Source organism: Triturus cristatus, chromosome 6, assembly GCF_964204655.1.
Source record: "Triturus cristatus chromosome 6, aTriCri1.1, whole genome shotgun sequence".
In the NCBI taxonomy this organism is placed as follows: domain Eukaryota; kingdom Metazoa; phylum Chordata; class Amphibia; order Caudata; family Salamandridae; genus Triturus; species Triturus cristatus.
In genome coordinates this window covers 1,075,506,452-1,075,526,479 of record NC_140589.1, presented here as the reverse complement: position 1 = coordinate 1,075,526,479, position 20,028 = coordinate 1,075,506,452, and the positions used below count along the sequence as shown (strand labels likewise).

Here is a 20,028-nt window from a genome sequence, read left to right as displayed (position 1 = left end):
CGCTTTTTCAGCATCTAAAAATACCACCGTGGCCTTGACCTCAGGGTTGACATGTTGGAGCGAACCAAAGAAAGTATGCAAGTTGTATGTTAGATTGTGACCCGGAACTAACCCTGCCTGTTCTGTGCTTGCCAAATTTGGGACCAAAGGAGCTAGATGATTAGCCCGTATTTTTGAGTAAATTTTAGTATCAACATTCAGCAAGGACAACGAACGGTAAGCAGAACATTCATCAGAAGGCTTACCAGGCTTAGGTATAGTGACTATCATGGCTTCACCCATTGTGGGGGGTAGTCTCCCTGTTTCGTAGAGCTCCTCAATGAGCGTGACCAAGTGTGGGGTCAGGAGGTCCTAAAATTCTTTATAGAAGCTCACTGTTAAGCCATCCTGCCACGGACCGCTTCCGGAGCGCATATGATGTAATGCCTCATGTATTTCCCAGGCCTCTAGTGGTCTCATCAGGTACTCTCGCTGGTCATTGGTGAGCCAGGGTAACTTAATGTGTTCTAAATAATCCTGAATGGCACTATCATTTGCCTGAGAGCGATAGAGGGTTTCGTAGTACTGCCGAAATCGGTAGCAATATCCTCAGGCTCCGTTAGTAGCTCACCCCCCTCCGACCATATCACCGTGATAATAGATGCCTCCCTCTTTTGCCTCAACAAAGATGCATGCGTGGCTCCTGATCGTTCTCCCTCCCCATAGATTCTAGCTATTGCATATTTCCCCATGTGATGGACCTCGTTGTCAGCAGCTTCCTGAAAATTGGCTAGAGTTTTTTCCAATTCATCATCGCCCGCTATGGCCCCATCTCGACACAATGTCGTCTCTAGTTCGATCAAACGTTTTCTAGATATTCTAGTCTACTTCTAATGGCTCCAAGCACCCCAGAATATTTAGATATGGCAACAACTCTAATATATACCTTGAATGCTTCCCAAAAAGTGGAAAACTGCAAAACCGATCCTATGTTATATGCAAAGAAATCTTGGATGGCCTCCGCCATCTCAGCTTTGAAAACAGAATCTAGCAACGAGTAGGATGGAAACCTCCAAGTAAACGGAGCAGGCTGTTTCTGGGGGCTCCGCGAATCTCAGAGTATAGGAGCATGACCCGACAGGGTGCGCGGGTGGACCTTACAGTCTCTGACCTCAGCACACAATGCCCGAGACAGCAACCAATAATCTATTCTCGTATGAAGAGCGTGTGGAGCTGAATAGTGTGTGTAGCCCCCCGCCCCTGTGTATCGTGTCCTCCACACATCCACCATATAAAGTCTTACTGTTGTGTCTCTGATGAGTTTTGCAGCGGCGGAGATTCGGCGCTCAGGACCCCCTGACTGACCCAGTGCTGGGTCTAGAACGCATTTGAAGTCACCCCCCCCACTGACAATGGAAGAGTTGTGTCAACGCCCGGGGTTGTGAATAGGGAGTGGTAGAACTGCGGATTATCGTAATTGGGACCATACACATTGATAACCAGTAAATCTAGTCCCTTCCCCCTACACTTGGAAATGGTGTACTGCCCCTCTACATCCATCGTAACCGGGTAAATTTTATATCCTGATTTTTTGGTTTACCCACGTGAGTACCCCTCTAGCATGGGAAGTGAACTCTTAAGCATGGAACCAGCCCTGCAGTACTTTATGCCACAGCATCATCCTATCCATGGGCAGGAGAGTTTCTTGCAGCAAAGCTATATCGACAGAGTACCGTTTAAGATAGGCAATGACGTTTTGTACCTTGTGGTGATTGTTTAAGCCTCTGACATTCCATGTTAAAAAATCTAATAATCTGACCAGGCTGCTGTGTCATCCCAGGGAAAGGTAAGAAACGGTAGAGAACAAAGTGGAGCTCGCGCTGTCCTCCCTAGCAATCTGGTTCAAATAATTGAAGTGCACCTCATAATCATGCCTTCTGCTATGACTCAGAGAAAAATACCCAACAAATCCCCCCGCCCACGTTGCTTCAACCTCAACTTGACACAATCGGTTGTCCCCCCGTCATCACAACTCAAACAAATATGGCATAATTTCATCTTGTGGAACACCCTCAGGGGCGGATGTTGCCTCTCCGTCAAAGTGCTCCTGGACGCAGCCAAGAGTACAACACCGCCATGTAACAACTATTACGGCAGATTGTTGTAGAACCCTAATGAAGTACGCCCTCCCAAACCACCCAGGAAGAAGAAGCCCAAAGGCCACCCCACAGGCCGAACGTGGCACTACGTCTGTATCATGCTCTTGGAGCATCTAAGCGCCAGCCATATCCAGCTGGGACTCTGCAAAACTCCCTCCTTACCACTAGATGATAAGCTTTTTTTGTAGGGCGGAAGCACTACCCTCTTCGTAAAGGCCGCCATTCTACAATGAATCTATAGCTAGTGCATACCCCACTCGGCGTGACAAGTGCTCCCACTAAGGGGTACGCAGCCACTGAAAACCTGACCAGGAATTCTAACATGTGAATATAGACTTATAGAGGGAGACTAGCATTTTAGCGATAACAAAGAACAATTCAATACAGCACTTAATCAAATTATCCATTACCTGTAGAGCGGAAACATCCGTAATAGAAAATAATCTTAATCATAGTCTCACAGCTCTAGTGTTAGTATATGCTTCTACTGAAAATTAGGCTTGTGGCATGCTTTAGTCATTTTCACCTGGGGTACCTCCCTCCGCCCCTTGGAAGCGCCCCAAAGCAGCCCCAAGTTGCTGTTCCTTGGTATAGTCCTGGAGCGCTTTCTGCAGGGACTTGCGGTTCCTGATAGATATTGGAGACACCATTCATGGTAACTCGCAGGCACGCAGGATAAAGCATAACGTAGTCTAGTTCTTGGGCCCTAGCGCCCGCTTCAGTGGAGCAAACTGTCTGCGTGCCTCCATGACTTTAGCTGTAAAATCAGGGGAGCCCTCGTATTGTAGTGTCCCTGGCTTTCCTCAGTGCAGCATCCCTGTCCCTGTAATTCAAGAATTTAGCAATAATCAGGCATAGAGATGCCCCCGGAGGCAGCCTTGGGTCCAACGAGCGATGTACACACTCCATAACAAACATTGCAGAAAAAGTGTCACGGCCCAGCAGTGAGACCAATAGGGTTTCAGTAAAAGTCTCCATATTGCCAGTAAATGTCGACTCGGGCAGGCCCGTAAGGCGAATGTTACTCCTTCGAGATCTAGCTTCAAGGTCCTCTGCTTTATCTTGCAGCTGCATTAAGGCTTTCCCCATCTATTTTCTGTCTTGCGTCTGTTTCCATATGTGATTCCTTGACTTCAGTGATGCGCCTCTCTGCCAGTATTTGACAGAAGTCCGCCGGAGTCTCCTCACCCTTAGCTCCCTGCTCAGGCTCTCGATTCCTGGTCTTACGCTGTTCGAACTGTATCTTGGGTTGGAGTTTGTCCACCTTCTCCATAGCTGCTAGAATAGTGCCCCAAGGAAATCGCCGGGATCAGCTGTAGAAGCAAGGCCACAGCAGCAATGAAACCATCCGGAACGGTCACTCCTGATAGCCCACTGGCATGTAGCTTCAGCGAACCAGGTACTCAGCAGGGGGGAGCCGATAAAGGACTCGGCGAATCTGGTCCTGTTCTGATAAGCACACTGGTATGCACTGTTGGGGAGTGACCACTGTAGATGCCCCCAGCACTCCTACCTCCCTCAGTCACTCATGCAGGATAAAAATATAAGTGTCTGGCAAAATGAACACTAGACTGCTGGGCCGTCCTGTTGGGCTGATCACACCAATGCGTGGTGCGTACTGGCGCGCTACGGTAATGTCTGTGCGAAGGAGCTCACCCCGCATCAGCACAATCCTAGCAGGGACCTCCCCGGTCATTGATGCGAGAAGGCAGGGGCATCAAGCACGCCAAGGTATCTTTCGTGGCAGTTTGGGTCGATGAGTTTATAACTTGCTGCATGCTTGGGCCCAGAGTGTCATTAAGACCCTTATTTAGATGTAGGCTGAAGGCGTAGTCATCAAGGGCCCACAGACACGTGTGGTTGGGATGCTATGCACAGACTTGGTGTCACCACATCAAAGGGAGTACAGTGATGTAAACGCTGCATTAATGTGTGTACTCGGACATTGTTTAATCAAGACTCAGTTCCAAATGTGTGACCTACTCAACCGCAGTCTAGGCCGGAGGCAGCAGTCAGCAGGGGCCCACAGCCATGTGTCGTTGGCTTGCGATGCACAGAGTGACACCAGGGCAGTTGTCGGTAGTGTTCGATCACCTCCGTAACGATGATCCTTTTTTCCTCCTGACTGAAACGCTTCATCCTCTTACAACTCTCCTTGCGTGCAATGATACGTACTCTGCCATTGAAAAATCAAGACTCAGTTCCAAATGTGTGACCTACTCCAGCGCAGTGTGGCCGGAGGGCAGTAGTCCGCGTGGGCACACAGACATGTGTAGTTGGAATGCTATACACAGACTTGGTGGCACCACATTGAAGGGAGTATAGTGAGATAAAAGCAGCCATAATTAATGTTCTCTGCCATAGTGTAATCAAGACTCAGTTCCAAATGTGTGACCTACTAGTCTGCTGTGTATGCCGGTGGAGTATGTTAACGAGAAGGGAGTACTGCGGGCCTGTGTCGCGGAGGCCGCAATGGTCTGAGGAGGCTGCCAGGTTTGCTGCACTCGGGCTTGTAGCTTGCACCAGCACGTTGTGGACCCTCTTCAACACACGCCGGAGTCGGCAGGTGTGCATTGAGGCCTGGGTGCGCAGGGCCTGGCAGGACTGGTACGGAGACCAGTGGCCCAGGGTGCAACAGGTGCACAGGATCGCAGGCAACACTGCTCAAGGTGACAGCCTTGTGGCGGGGCGAGGGGCATCGCCCTGGCAGACACGTTGGGTATTCCAGAAGAGAACCACGCCCTGAGCTACATGCTTTTTATTCACACCCCTACGCTGGCCTGTTGTACGCCAGGCCAGCCAACTCTGTTCACGCTTACAGGGGGGGACGTGACAAGCTACATTTCCGTGATCTTCCCCTCTGGCTGGGGTGACATGGTTGCATCCACTTCCACAACACTCCAAACACCAGCAGTGTATCTCGACATGTATATGTTTGGGGTCTGCATACTGTAGTCTGGCCATCGCATGCACGCCACACTTGGCATTGTGTACATTGTCATTTATCGGTCACTTGCCTCTTTCACACATGCCTGGTTCCCACCTCTTCCCACAATCTTCTATCATGTGGCTGAGTTGCCATGCCATTGATGGCTTATGTGCATGGCTGGCCCAGGTTGCCATAGTAAGTTGTACTGTTGTGTCTGCTGTGTGGGCATGTTGTTTGGCATGTTGTATGTGAGTTTATGATGTGTGCATTCCCAGTGTTGTGAGTTGAATGATTGTGGAGTTGAGGTGTGTTCATTTGGTACTTGCCAACGAGCAGCGCATTTCTGTAGGTGCCACACTGGAAGCGCCGGTTGATGATGGACTGTAGGAAGATGTAGGACTCATGCACTCTGCCTGGGTGGTTGGCGTCGACGTTGATGTAGATTCCCCGGTGGTCCACTATTGCCTGCACATTGATGGAATATGTGTGCTTTCGGTAGAGGATATTGTGTTCAGTGTTGCCAGGGGGCTCAAGTAGGACATGTGTGCAGTCAATTGCCCCCTGACGACACATGCGGGAATCCAGCTATAGTGCAGACACCTTGCTTGGTCTCCAGCTGTTCCTGCACAGTGTGGGGAAAGGAAAGGTAGTGTGGTACCAAGCTGATGATGGCATCCAAGACAGTTGTGGGGAACTTGGATTGGGCTGGCTCTGAGACTCCTCAGACTCTGGCAGTTGTTGTTTGGAAGGTACCAGAGGCAAACAGATGCAGCACAGCCAGCAGCCTTGTCTGAGGTGGGATGTTGGTTGTCCGCTGTGTTGGTACCTTCAGCCTGTGGGCAATGGTGGTCTGGATGCGTAGGATGGTTGTCCTTTTGAGCCTGTGGTGGGCAATGACATTCCCTGGTGTTGGGTCTGTGAGGTTGGTGCATGTTCAGGAGGTCGCTGTCTTTGTCTGCGCTGCGTCTGTGTTGGTCCGGGAAGGGGGGGTGGGGGAGGGGTCCTGGGGGTGGTGGCAGAGGGTGTTGTGGCCCTGTTGGGGCTCCGAGCTGCATGATCAGTGGCTCCATGGGATCTGTTTTTCTTCAGGTGTGGCTGTGGTCTGGGCTCCCTTTTCTGGTGCCGGTTGTAGTCCGACTTTGCACCAGGTGAGAGCAGATGTTAATTTCCTGCTGCTAATGAGCCTTATCCCCTGTTTTGTGATCTTATCGCAGATCAGGCTGGTCGTTGAGAATGTTGAGGTGTGGTGTTGTCACTGACTTTTCCTCAGGAACGCCTACTCTGCATCTCATTAGCGATAGTTGCCGTGGTCATCTGTGGCGATGTTTTTTGAGGATGCTATCGCCGAAAAACTGGTGATATCGGCTATTTGCACCAGCTTGTGAATGAGGCGATACATTTATCACCAATTTGGCTGCGATAAAGTGCCGATAACTCTGCGATATCTCCTTGAGACTATGCCCCTCCATATTTTCACATTATGACACTCTGCGGTGGACCATACCAACCCTGTACACATATAGACACGTTTTCTACATGTGCGTATGACATACATACTGTAGCAATCACACCTTATTCAGGCAGACATGTTTTACAATTACCACATACATTAGTATTGTCAGACAGTTTGGAAATTTTACACACCACACACAACTTTCATCTTGTAAGTTCAAGGTAGTCAACATTTCTTCATCAATACTGGTCCGAAGGTGATACATCTGCAATACTTGGCCACATCTATCCATTACCTCTTCCACATCTGTAGGAAGTCAATTGATGAGCAGGTTGCACAATGATTAAGGCAAATCCATATACATCTGACATGGCACTGACTCTTTGCAATGCACTTGTTACACAGATGAAGACACTCACGGGTAAACTTGGGGATGTCGAAGTTGGCCATTTCTGCGCTAGTATAAGGGTGGGGTCCTTCTGCAAGACATAACATGCACAGGACATCATAAAAATGTTTCTCCCATACATGGAGTGCAAGAACAACACACCACATATGCCACACTATTTCCCATGTGGCTCCTCAGGTTGTAAGTGGTCAGATAACACAGTTGCATACTTGGATGACACACATTTCTTAGGATGCTCAGTCGTACATACATGTTAAACTATTGCACATGCACCGGATGGCCATGTAGCACACCATTGGCAGACAGGCATCTCAAATGAGCTACAGACATGTAGTTGCCATGGGTGATGCTGTGCACCTACAAAATTCACATAAATCCGCAGGTAATGGTTTCTGGAGGCCCTCATTTTACACACACCATTAAATCATCATCCAAAAAAATTCTAGCCAATTAAGAGGTGGTATTCCAAGGATCATCAAAAACAGATCACAATGTTGCCCCTTCACAAGACACTCACTCACAGGATATTTGGGCACAATATCAGAGGATGAATGACAGCTGTGCACGAGCCTTGCACAACACTCCCTTTATGTAAGGAATTGTTCATGTAACGCACATTTCAAGCTGAAAACGACACATGCCTGTAGCAGGACTACCTCCTTTGGAGCAAATGCACAGTGCCAGCCTTTTATTCACACATAGTGACATAATCAATAGAAAGTAGTGTTATGCAGTGTTACGCCTTATTTGATAAAGCTGTGGTCCTGCAGTTTAAAAACACAGGGATGGGCTTTATGTACAGTAATGTGATGCACCACTGCATTACCCGTAGTGCTGGTGCAATAGAAGCAACGTAGGGCGAGAGCAGGCCCCCTAGTGTCACATCCTAGGGTGCCTGCACAGCAAGGGCAAATCTTAATGTTCAGTAAGGGACACCTTCATGCACATAATCCATTTGTACAGGGGTTCTTCTCTAAATATACACATATGTGTGCAGCAGAGCGCAGCATGCATGGAAATATCATAATACGTGGAGAAATAAAAAATATTTCAATATATCGCCTGCTTCTGATCTGGTTTTTCCTGGTGAAAACGTTTTCCATGCCCACATACCATGTGAGGATTGGGCAGCATCATGCAGCAACTGGTGTTGTGGAACACATTACAAACCTAAATTCACACAAAGTACTGTTTGAGTAGGGGCCGTATTTGCAAGCTGGCTTTAAGCCGTGTTAAGTGGAGTAATGCCCCTTGTAAATGAGGTAAAGTACTGACCTCCACCAGAATATTTGAATAAGATATCTACTGATGACGGTGACTCAATGTAAATTGGACCCTAAGTTTCAGTACATGCATAGCAATGCATGTCAAATCCATGCTTACCATTAACGCATTTCACTCACCCATGGTAATAGTGACAATAGTGATGGTCACACTGTAGCACAGAAACCACTGATTCACAAATGTGTTAATGCACTATGGCCTTGGCATGTCTAGATTATTTATCTTGCACAAGACAATGGCCCATAACAGTTAAAAAGTAACATGATACACATCACATTGCGGTGACAAATATGTACTTACGTGTAGGTCCACCAATGGTAATCCCAAGATATTTCAGCAGGTCAGACTCCTTGCCCACAATATCCTGCCAGCGATGCTTTAACTTTTGCGTCTCCTGGTCCATGTCATGGATCCGCACGATCTTCTGCCGCATATTCTCGCACAGGCTTTTCTGCACCTTCACAAGGTACCCCTGGAGAACTCTACCACCAGCCTCTATCATTTTGGGCAGGTAGTGCATTACCAGCCACAGGAAAGTCCCCAACTCCTTGGAGTTCATGGGCCTGGTGCGCTTTGGCCCCGCCATTATCCCACTCACTTATGACTAATTAACTCTAACTAAACCCCTAAAACCTCAAATTCACACTACCCCAAAACACAGACACCCAAGATGTAATAGTACACTTGACAAAAGAACTACACACATTACACGCAAAATTAGGCACGATGCACACAACTAGGAAAGGAGATACAATAAAGCAACTCCACAAACTCAAATCTAGTCTCTCCTGCTCCACACTCACCACCTCTCCCAAGCACAGACAGATAAACTGTGAGTAAATCTGGAAGTAACTTTGGAGTTCCTGAGTTACTGCTTGCAATATCCACCACATCCCTTCCTTTACACCATTACATTATTTTCTGTGTGGATGCAGGGCGTTTTCAGGCTATGGGTTTATTGATTTTCCAGCTAGTGCACTTTACGTTTATTGCACTTAAGGGCTTGCGAAGATTTTCACAGTAGAAATTCTGCCTATGCAAGATAGCGGCTTTTTTGTGTATGTGGCGGGTAGAAAAGGTCCAGCTGATGTATCTAGAGTGATATCTTTCAACATTAGAAAGACCAGAGCACACTATAAGAAAGTTCAGTTGCTAGTGAAAAAGGAATGCGATGAAGACTGTTGGCATTAACTGCTGCTGGCTTATAGAGGACGGAATATGACACAATTCTGGCAATTAGTTAAATGGGGAAGTGGTAAATCGAAGCAAGTACCTATTAATCACGTCGCCCCATTACAGTGGGTTGCACATTATGAAGCGCAGTTTCGGTCCTCCAACTGTAATGAGGAGATCCCCCAATGGCCACTGCCGAGTGAACCCCTGTACTTCACCAGTCTAGAGGTTGAATCCGTACTAAAATTAATCCCAAGAGGCAGGGCCCCTAGCCCCGACTGCATACCTGCAGACTTGTTTATTAAGGAAAAAGAGTTCTGGGTCCCTTATATAAAGTTACTGGCGAACGCTATAGCCAGTGGTGCACGGATTCCTGATACCTGGTTAGGTGCCGAAATCCTACCGATATATAAGAAGGGTGACCGCTCACAACCAGGAAACTACAGGACAATTAGCCTGATAGATTCTGCTCAGAAGATTGTAGCTAGACTAGTACTTGGCAGAATCCAGGCCTGGATAGTAGAAACAGACATCCTAACACCATTACAGGCAGGGTTCGGCCACACACAAGTACTCTCGACCAGGTCTTCAGGTTTGTGCTAATATATTGGCGGGTGGTTATCATAGGAGGGGGCACAATCTACACACTTTCGTGGATTTAAAATCCGCATTTGACATTGTACCCCGTGTAAAAATCTGGAGTGCTTTGGTGGAAATGGGGATGCCCTTGGAATTAGTGTCCATTCTAGTAAAATTACACGATTCAACTTACGCGCAGGTCCGCTGGGGGAAGCCAGGGAAAGTTACAGAGAGGTTTCTGGTATCCAAGGGGGTACGTCAGGGGTGTGTACTAGCCCCCACTTTGTTTTCTTTATTTATAAATAGGGTGGTTCAATATTTTAATGACCACCCCACTGGCGCTCCAACATTGGCCGGTATGAAAATACCCTTGCTGATGTACGCTGACGACACCCTGATAATATCCAAGACAAGACAGGGGTTGCAGGAGGTTTGAGGTGTTTTGTAGCGATCATGAGCTAAAGGTTAATGTGGAGAAAACTACGTTTATGGTGCTTCATAAATCAAAATTCACTATAGGGAGAGTATACATGAATAATGTGCTCCTGGACCAGACTGACGTATTCACCTATCTGGGTATCACACTAAGTAGGAAGCTAAGTTGGAAACCCCAAGTTGACATGATGGCCCTAAAACATGCGCAATTAGCAGGTGCTCTGGTTAAAGAGCATAGGCTTTCCCAAACAAAACCCATTGCCCCTGTTTTGCAAATATATAACTCAAAAATGTGCCCTGCAATACTATATGGTGCTGAACTGTGGGGCTATGACAATCTAACCCCCCTTGTACTAGCACAAAATAAGTTTGTTGGATTACTGGTTGGCCTCCCGCAATCCTCCCCCCTGTTGCCCCTTTTCTTAGATCTTGGCTGCTACAAGATGGAGGATGTAGCATGTTTCAGACCACTGGCATTTTGGAGGTGACTTTGGACCCCCCCTGAGCTTTCTCTATACGCCAAGGCCTTACTAGAAGTAAGGAAGCTGGGTTACCTACACGAGATCCCATGGTTGAAAAATATTAAAATCATGTTGTCTGACATGGGGATGAGTATCCTGTGGGAGGAGCCAAACGCTGCGGTATTCCCCCTTAAGAAGATCTACAGGGCAGCATACTGGGACATGGTTACAATTAAGAAGTTTTCATCCATTACAAGGCCGACATTGTCTAGGGAATTCCTAGAAGTAAAAGATGAGGCTAAATTGGAAGGTTATTGGGACCTTATTTCCAGGCCACTCGATCGGAAACTTTACCATCAGTTTAGAGTAGGTTCCCTACCAGTAAGAGCGTTCACAAGTAGATGTTTCACATCATCAAGTGATAAATGTATTTTCTGCCATGACCATGTTGAGACCATAGCCCATATTTTATTTGTCTGCCCAGCTTACCATCTTCCAAGGACGAAATGGCTCAAACCTGTTTGTAAGGTCTTGGGTATAAGGACTGCAAAGGAAGCTCTAGGGATTCTTAGGTCAGATACCACGGACCTTATTGTAATCAGCATGGCAACATTTCTGAGTTGGGCTTGGGGTAGAGCAACCTTTAATGCAATGAGGGACCACATATTAGTCTAAAAATCCTATTGACTTCCTGCTAAAAAAAGGGCCATGTATAAATGGTGGTTTCAGCTTATGTGAAATGATAATTGTTGAACTCCATGTTATATTTTAATAACCAATTTTAATATTGATTATGCACAATCACGAGTTTTAATAATGGATACATATTTATTGGATATTTTATGGAGAACTATGATCACTGTCGATTTTATTGTTTAATGCTAAATGGGAAAAATTGTCAAGCGATGAATTTTATACATTTCAATACTGTACTACCTTGTCTTTTATGATTGAACAATCGAAATAAAGACTATATTGATTGATATCTTTCAATGCTAGGTCAACTATTTATAGTACATTTTCAGTCTGATGTGTTATCATTTTCCTTATGACAGTGTATATTGTGTTCTTATTGATGTTTGTTGTTGTACTGTTGCAACTGTTAGCTCATGTGTGTGAATAATCATACTCATGTGTGTGATCATCCTTTTTCATGGTTCCAATATTGAGACATGAGCAAACACAATGATAACATTTTTGCGCACTTTTCAATGGATGTATGTGTGGCTATTATCTCAAGCCTATCCATGACTATGTATGCGGTTCCACCTATAACTGTCAACCTAGGCAATGGCCACTACATAATACATGTACTTAAACTCTCTGCAAGGACAAAATGGCCCATGTTACACATTGAAGTCCTTAGGTAGTAGTTCGGAGGTGTAAGTGCAGAATATCTGCCTGCACACACATGCAAAGGGGTGTATGGATGGGGCTATATGAGTTATTGCATGAATACCACATCCATCTAAAGTCCATATCCCACATTTGTGTGTACAAAGAGCATGAAAGATTGCGATAGTGGTATGGATTGTCACCATAAATGCTTTGGTAAGTTTGCATACTTTTAGATGGCAATGCGTCTACTTACATATCTCCATATCTCCAGTATGCAACCAAACGGTGTATCTTGTGCATTGCATTGTGAGTATAGATGCAACACCGAGGCCTAGGCAACATTAGATAATTACCATTCGACAACATCAATGGAACTAAATATCTGATTACAACATGTAAATAAATGTATCATGAGTGGCATATGTCCACTGCATTTGTGTGAGTGTGTTTCCATGCACAACCTATGTGGAATACTCCTATGTTCCAATAAACAGTTGCCTCTACTGGTAAGCACAAGTATGAGACCACACACATGGCTAGCATCAGGAGTGGCAGACACATAGTTAGGGCTCACCATCTATGTGATGACACAAAGATAGTTGCTACAAATGGTGCCCCATCTGCATTTTGTTGTTGGCGTGCGCTAAATATATTCTGGTACCGTATTATGTTATAGTTAGTATTATATACTCTGTGTACATATACATATATATATATATATATATATAGATATATCATATACAAGTCTGTGCAACATACACGCACGGATCAAAAACTGCATGGCAGGAAAGTAGTGTACTAATAGGATAAAAAAGTTTATGTTGTGAAAAAGTATTTATATACATACCAACATTTCTCAATATACCACATTTTTAATTTATGATCTATGTTACATGTTATTCATGGAATAAATTGGTTATGATATCCCTCCACCTTGTTGCTACAAATATAGTTGCAGGTTGCTTAGGCTTCTATTCTCACTCATATGTTATCCATCATCTGAAATTTCCAGTTCTACATTGTTCTCTGGCAAAGGCACATTTGTCCGAACACATAGGCTGTGCAGGATGCAACATACAAGGATGATCTTGCAGACCATGGGTGGGAAGTATAAAAATCGACCCGCAGATCCATCCAGACAGCGGAATTGTGACTTAAAGACACCAAAAGTCCACTCCACAATTGACCTGCTGCAGCCGAGAGCTTGATATTAGGTCATCTGTGCTTGGGTTTCTGGATTCTTCACCAGTGTCATTACCCACAGCATCAGTGCATACGCTTGGTCAGCTAAAAAAAGGAAAACGGTGTTACATTAGTCAGCAATAATGATGTGGGGGAGAAGTGCATTGGTCGCCATTGTGTCCTATGTCCAGCTTTCTACATTCACCTTGCACATGGCCATGTACACGCCATGAAACCGCAATAAATTCATACCAGTGTTAATTGGTAATAGCTTACACATAACTACACAGCCAGATTCATTGTTCCATGCGATGCCTCTATTTCTCGAGATTCAGTAGCAATGCCTTGTAGGAGTTGATTAGTCACCAATGACAATGTGTACTTTAAGATTTCTTAGGCAATTGTCTAACAAGCTTTGATTGTGTGGTTATATGGGTACCATTCCAAAATGTGAACCCTCATCCTTACGATTACATGATACATGGAAATAGCTGTTGGAGTATCTTCCTTCTGGAACACATCTTTAGTAAAACCTTTAATGCATCTACATGTTTTTATGTGTCAAGCATGGACATGAAAGTGGATGTATGTGACCATGTGACATGTTAGCACATGGTGGTGCACAGTGTCGACTGTGGGGACACTATACAGAAGTTAGTAGATGTGTTGTGAGGTTGAACAGAACACTTGAACAAGTAGACTGTATAAACTGCAATGCAAAACACCTTTGCGGACAGTGTAGGCCGTAGCTTTGACAGTAATTGGTATCCATTCATTGTGTGTCTGCGCTGGCAGTAGCAATACAAATTTCCTCTGTGACACTCATGATCAAGCCCTTGGTAACATTGTTGTTAGCTGTCATAGGGGATATGAAATCCATTTAGGTATGTAGTCATAGGGATGAAGGTGAGCTGTCCCTTGCAGGCCACCATCCCTGTGTTCATAGCCGATCACAGAGGGTCGCAAATTGACACCTTCCTAATGAATATTAGTTAGGCACGTCATTCAGGAACCCCTCCAATTAAGTGTTTTGTGAACCGACCTAATAGTTCATAGGTTAGTTTGTAAAATACGATTCCATTTACAAACCGTATTTGTGCAATTTTCAAACACATTTTGTATATGAAATAATGTATCAGGACCCTAACTGTCATAAGGAAATGGATGCCAATTTTACTCATTCCTTGTTTGCAGTTCTAGCTGGGGGTAAGTACCTTGTTGAAATATGTATGATTTTTAATAATAAAAGAATTAAGCTGCTTAGGCATCAGCCAGGGAACTATTGGCGTTTCTCTGCTATTTTTACGGCTACTGGCCAAGTTATGCTTGCTGTCTGCTATTTAGCAAGCCACCAGGTGAATAATGAAGTTTCTTTTCTATTTGAAAGGCTACTGGCCACGTTGTAAGTAATGTCTGCTGTGTTGCCAGAATCCGGGTAGTGAGTGAAGTTGCTGTTTGCTTGACTGCAAGCTATACAGTACATAATATCTGCTAAATTAGCTAGCGGCTGAGTAAATAGTGAAGTTTAAATGTAATTTGCATGGCTGCTGGCCAAGCAGAGCAGAATCTGTACTATTTAGCCAGCAGTCGAGCAATAGTACATTTTTTCTGCTATTTTCATGAACGTCGTCCAAACAGTGCAGAATCTATATTATTTAGTCAGCGTCCGGGTAAATAGCACAGTGCTCTTCTATTTTTTAGGCCTCTGACCGAAAAGAAAATAATTTCTACTGGTTAGCCAGCAGCCAAGTAAATAGAGAAAATTCACTATTCATTGATCAGCTGACTAAATGTCAAGTATTTTATAATATTTGTGCTGCGGCTGTGGAAACAGCAAAGAAGCCTCACTGTTTACTCGGCCGTGGACTAGAAGCAGAAATCATGTACTATTTGGTCGACAGCCATGCAACAGCAAAAAAGCTTCACCATTTACCCAGTCACATTACCAGATAGCAGAGATCCTGTACTTTTAGGCAGACAGCCATGTAAATAGCAAATAAAATTCACTATTTTCCCAGACGCCGACTAAATGGCAGAGATTGTGCACTATTTGGCCAGTGTCTATGCAAATAGTAAACAGTGGAGGTTAGAAATAGTGAATTTTCCTTGCTGTTTGCACTGTTGTCAGGCAAATACTACATTATCTCTGCCATCTAGTTGGCGACCAGGCAAATAAAGAAACCTCATTGCTGTTTGCATGTCTGCCGGACAAATAGTATATGATCTCTGCTATGTAGTCGGTGGTTGGGTAAATAGTGAAGCTCCTTTACTGTTTTCACGTGTTCCTGCAATATAGTGCATTTTGTTGTTGGCTGGGTAAATAGTGAACTTTCTTTGCTATTTGAACAGCCATTGGCAAAATTATACACAATTTCTGCTATTTAGTAATAGACGGGGTTAATTGTAAAGTTCCCTTGCTATTTTCACTGCTTTGGGCAAATAGCACATGATCTCTGCTATTTATTTGGATACCAGGCATATAGTGAAGTTTCTTAGTGGTTTCCATGGTTTCTGTGAAATACTTCATGATCTCTACTATTTTAGTCGGCAGCCAGATAAATAGTGAAGTACCTTAGTTGTCTGCACAGTCGCTGGCCAAATAGTACATGATCACTGCCATCTAGCCAGCAGTCCAAATATAACATTATTTCTGCTCGCTATATCTATTGTATATATAGTGAATCTTCTTTGCTGTTTGAATGGCCACAGGCTGAATAGTACATGATCTCTGCTATCTAGTTGGCTCCTGGATAAATAGTGACGTTTCTTTGCTATGTGCATGGCCGATGGTCAAATAGTACATAATCTCTGCTATCTAGTCGGCGGCTGGGTGAAAAGTGAAGTTTTTTGGCTGTTTGCATGTCCACCAGGCAAAGAGTACATAATCTCTGCTACTTAGTCGGCGGCCGGGTAAATAATGAAATTTGCTACCTCTTTACACAGTCTCCTTTCAAATAGTGCATAATCTCTGATATTTAGCCAGCAGCCATGCAAATAGCAGCAAAAATTCACTATTTACCCTGCACCCTGCAGCTGCTACCTTTTTTTTATATGTTGTTCTTTTTCTACATGAAAGGGTAGTCATTTGTTAATATGACAATAGTATAAATGCTGGCAAGCTGAGCTTCGGTGAACATATGGTCTGGAACACACATCTTAGCATAGCCAACTGAGCCCTTTCATGTTCCTGTTTACTGTGTTTTAATAGGGTAACAGCATCTTTTGCTATTCGCAACTTTTGGAGATGGGAACCTGCTGTAAAAAATATTATTAAAAAAGAATCTCACATGATACTTAAGAGGCTTCAAGCACCTGCGTTCACAACATATTTAATGTGGTGCTGTAGGACCTTACCTCGGGTGCTCATAGCTTTTAAACAGCAGGACATAGGAAAAATGGCGGGAGTATGGCATAACTGGCTCTTACACTATGTAAAAAGGTACTCCCCGGTTAATTTAAGGTCCAAGAGGGGGGAGAGAGTCAAAAATATTGGAATATGAACCTCTTAACCGACCTATCTCATTTAACTATGTAGAAAAATCTCTAAATCAATGTAACAAACCCCCCAGTGTTCCACATAAATATACTGTCTTCACAACATAGGTGCTTTTTCTTTGTTTTTATTATTTAATCAAAAGTAAAGCATGATTTTTTTATATCAAAAATATATATTCATATAACATTTTCAATTTTGTTTTTTTGTTTTGTGACTTACATGAGTTGACAAAAAACATACATGTGCATAATCAATCAGTGTAGCCAGCAATTTAATCGTTGCCTAAAGCAAAAAGAATGCCAACCAACCATTTTGACAACTGGAAAATAAACTCATATGGATCAACTTAAAACCGAAGAAATAAAGAAAAAAAGTCACTCTGAGAAAAATGTCAACAGAATAAATACATTGATAGATAATAATTAAAAGAAAACATTTCCAGTTGTTAAATATATGTTTTATAATCCCTTTTGTGTACATTATGTAGTATGTGGTATGGATGTTGGTATGTGAGATTAGGTAGCTAAACCTTTATGTTTATAATTTCTTTTGTTGTTCTTTGAGGGGCACTGTCAACTATTTAGCATTCTTTTTGCTTTAGGCAACGATTAAATTGCTGGCTACACTGATTGATTATGCACATGTATGTTTTTTGTCAACTCATGTAAGTCACAAAACAAAAAAACAAAATTGAAAATGTTATATGAATATATATTTTTGATATAAAAAAATCATGCTTTACTTTTGATTAAATAATAATAACAAAGAAAAAGCACCTATGTTGTGAAGACAGTATATTTATGTGGAACACTGGGGGGTTTGTTACATTGATTTAGAGATTTTTCTACATAGTTAAATGAGATAGGTCGGTTAAGAGGTTCATATTCCAATAACTGGCTCTTACACAATGAATTTTGTAAATATAGTATATGAGAAGTTGTTCCTTGCCACACATTTCCCACCGTGAAAGTAGTGGGATATTTAATGAGTACTATTTCGGAGCCTTTGGATTTTAGTAAATGTAAGGTGTGCTGTAAAATGCACTATTTGATTGCATTGTTCGCTTCGGCACCAGCACTGATGTGTTTGTAAAAAAGCATTTGTTGTACAAATTCAGCACCGAAAAGCAGGTGCACAGCTTAGATCTGCACTCATATACCCTTTATACCCTTTCGTGATTTGCCCCGATAACACTTTTGCTAGGCACCAGTCATATATTTTGTCTCTTCCCGTTGATCAAACTTTACCCATTAGAAAAAATTGCATATGCCATTTCCTATTGACCAGTAAAATATTTCCTTTACAAAGCTAATCAATTGAGGTTTGTGTAAAAGGAAGTAAGGACATTCTACGACCAGAAATTATATACAACGCTTTTTATTCTTCTATACGTGACACTTTGTAGCATAAAAAAGGTAATGCCATTTCCTATTGACCAGTAAAATATTTCCTTTACAAAACTAATCAATTGAGGTTTGTGTAAAAGGAAGTAAGGACATTATACGACCAGAAATTATATACAATGCTGTTTATTCTTCTATAAGTGACACTTTGTACCATACAAAAGGTAATGCCATTTCCTATTGACCAGTAAAATATTTCCTTTACAAAACTAATCAATTGAGGTTTGTGTAAAAGGAAGTAAGGACATTCTACGACCAGAAATTATATACAATGCTGTTTATTCTTCTATAAGTGACACTTTGCAGCATACAAAAGGTAATGACAACGAACTAGTTGTAAAAGTTTGTTTTCTAAAATAATGATATAAGAGCCTAATGTTTTTCATTGTTATTTTTTTCCTTTTAGGTATCTGTTGTCATATGCACCGCTTTTATTGTTGCCTGGTCTCCCTACGCTGTTATATCCATGTGGTCGGCGTCTGGCTACATTGTACCGAGCTTGACGAGCATATTAGCCAGCCTTTTTGCTAAATCTGCCAGCTTTTACAACCCTCTCATCTATTTTGGAATGAGCTCCAAATTCCGAAAAGATCTTCACAGCCTGCTGCGTTGCTCAAAGGAAAACAGGGATCCTGTGAAGCTAAAATACTTCAAAAACCTTAAACAGAAGCCAGAGTCTTTGCAACATGCCAGAGAGCAAAAACAGGTTTCAGAGAAACGGCTGCCACCAATGTATGACTCTGGAATAGTTGGTCAAAGCCACACGCTCCCTCCTCAAACAAAGGAATGTTGTGTGGGTGTATCAATTGTAATCGAAGATAACATTGATGTTGAATGTGACAGACTTTGAGGTATATCTCTATCTGACTATGCAAACATTACTTTTCACTCTTTCTTATATGGGAAATGTGAGTTCTGTGCCTGGCCCTAAACGTGGCCATCACGTGATAAATTGCATACTGTGAGGTGTTTAGATCATTAAATAGCATTGAAAAAAAACGAGAACGTTTTCCGTAGGCTGGCTAGTGCTTGAATGTCATTGTTGAGGTGAGCTATTTGCTTACAGAGCGCTAATTTTGGCCAATGTATAACAAAAGAGTTTCCTTTGTGGAAACTATTTTCAGGCAGTGTTTTCAGATTCCTATAAACTACTGGGGTACTGGAGCAGCTCTGGGCTTTGCACAGGGTGGGATTGGAAACAAAAGCAGCCCAACTTTTTATAATTTTTATTAGTATTCTCGATACTCACAGTTCAAGGATAAATGCAATTGACATTAACACAAAAAGATGATGGACGGAATGCTGAACATTGTCAAAAATTCCGTCCATCATCTTTTTGTGTGACATTAATTCACCACATAAATTCGCACAGAAAAGAAAATGACAAACTTCAAACTTAAACTCAAACTTCCCCTCGAATGGTGACCACCTCCCGCATCCATAATACCATAGCAGATAAATACAAGCCATGTCACTGAGAACCTGTGAAAATTAACCTTCCTGGACAAACATTTTCTGGAATGCAATAGGACATATACATTATAGGGCATATTTATTAAGAGGGAACGCAGCGCAGCCAGTCACCTCGCTGCACTGCGCTGCATGATAGGGAAAGGGCAGGAATGCACTGTTCTTAACAATATACGTCTCATTCCTGTCATTTCCTGGCACTGGCACACAATGTGCTGCCTAGCTCCTATGCAGGCAGCCTTGCACCATTGTTCAAGGGTTCCTGTGTAGTAAGCAGG

At 43.3% G+C, this 20,028-nt stretch overlaps 1 protein-coding gene across 1 annotated transcript in view; it reads left to right on the top strand.

The window, feature by feature from the left end:
• Positions 1 to 19,130, top strand: part of LOC146821009 (visual pigment-like receptor peropsin) — a 737,141-nt gene extending 718,011 nt beyond the window's left edge. The window contains exon 6 of the mRNA XM_085609320.1: positions 18,687 to 19,130. Coding sequence (XP_085465446.1) covers positions 18,687 to 19,130 — 444 coding nt within the window. The remainder of the gene's footprint in view (positions 1 to 18,686) is intronic.
• The last annotated feature ends 898 nt before the right edge of the window (positions 19,131 to 20,028 follow it).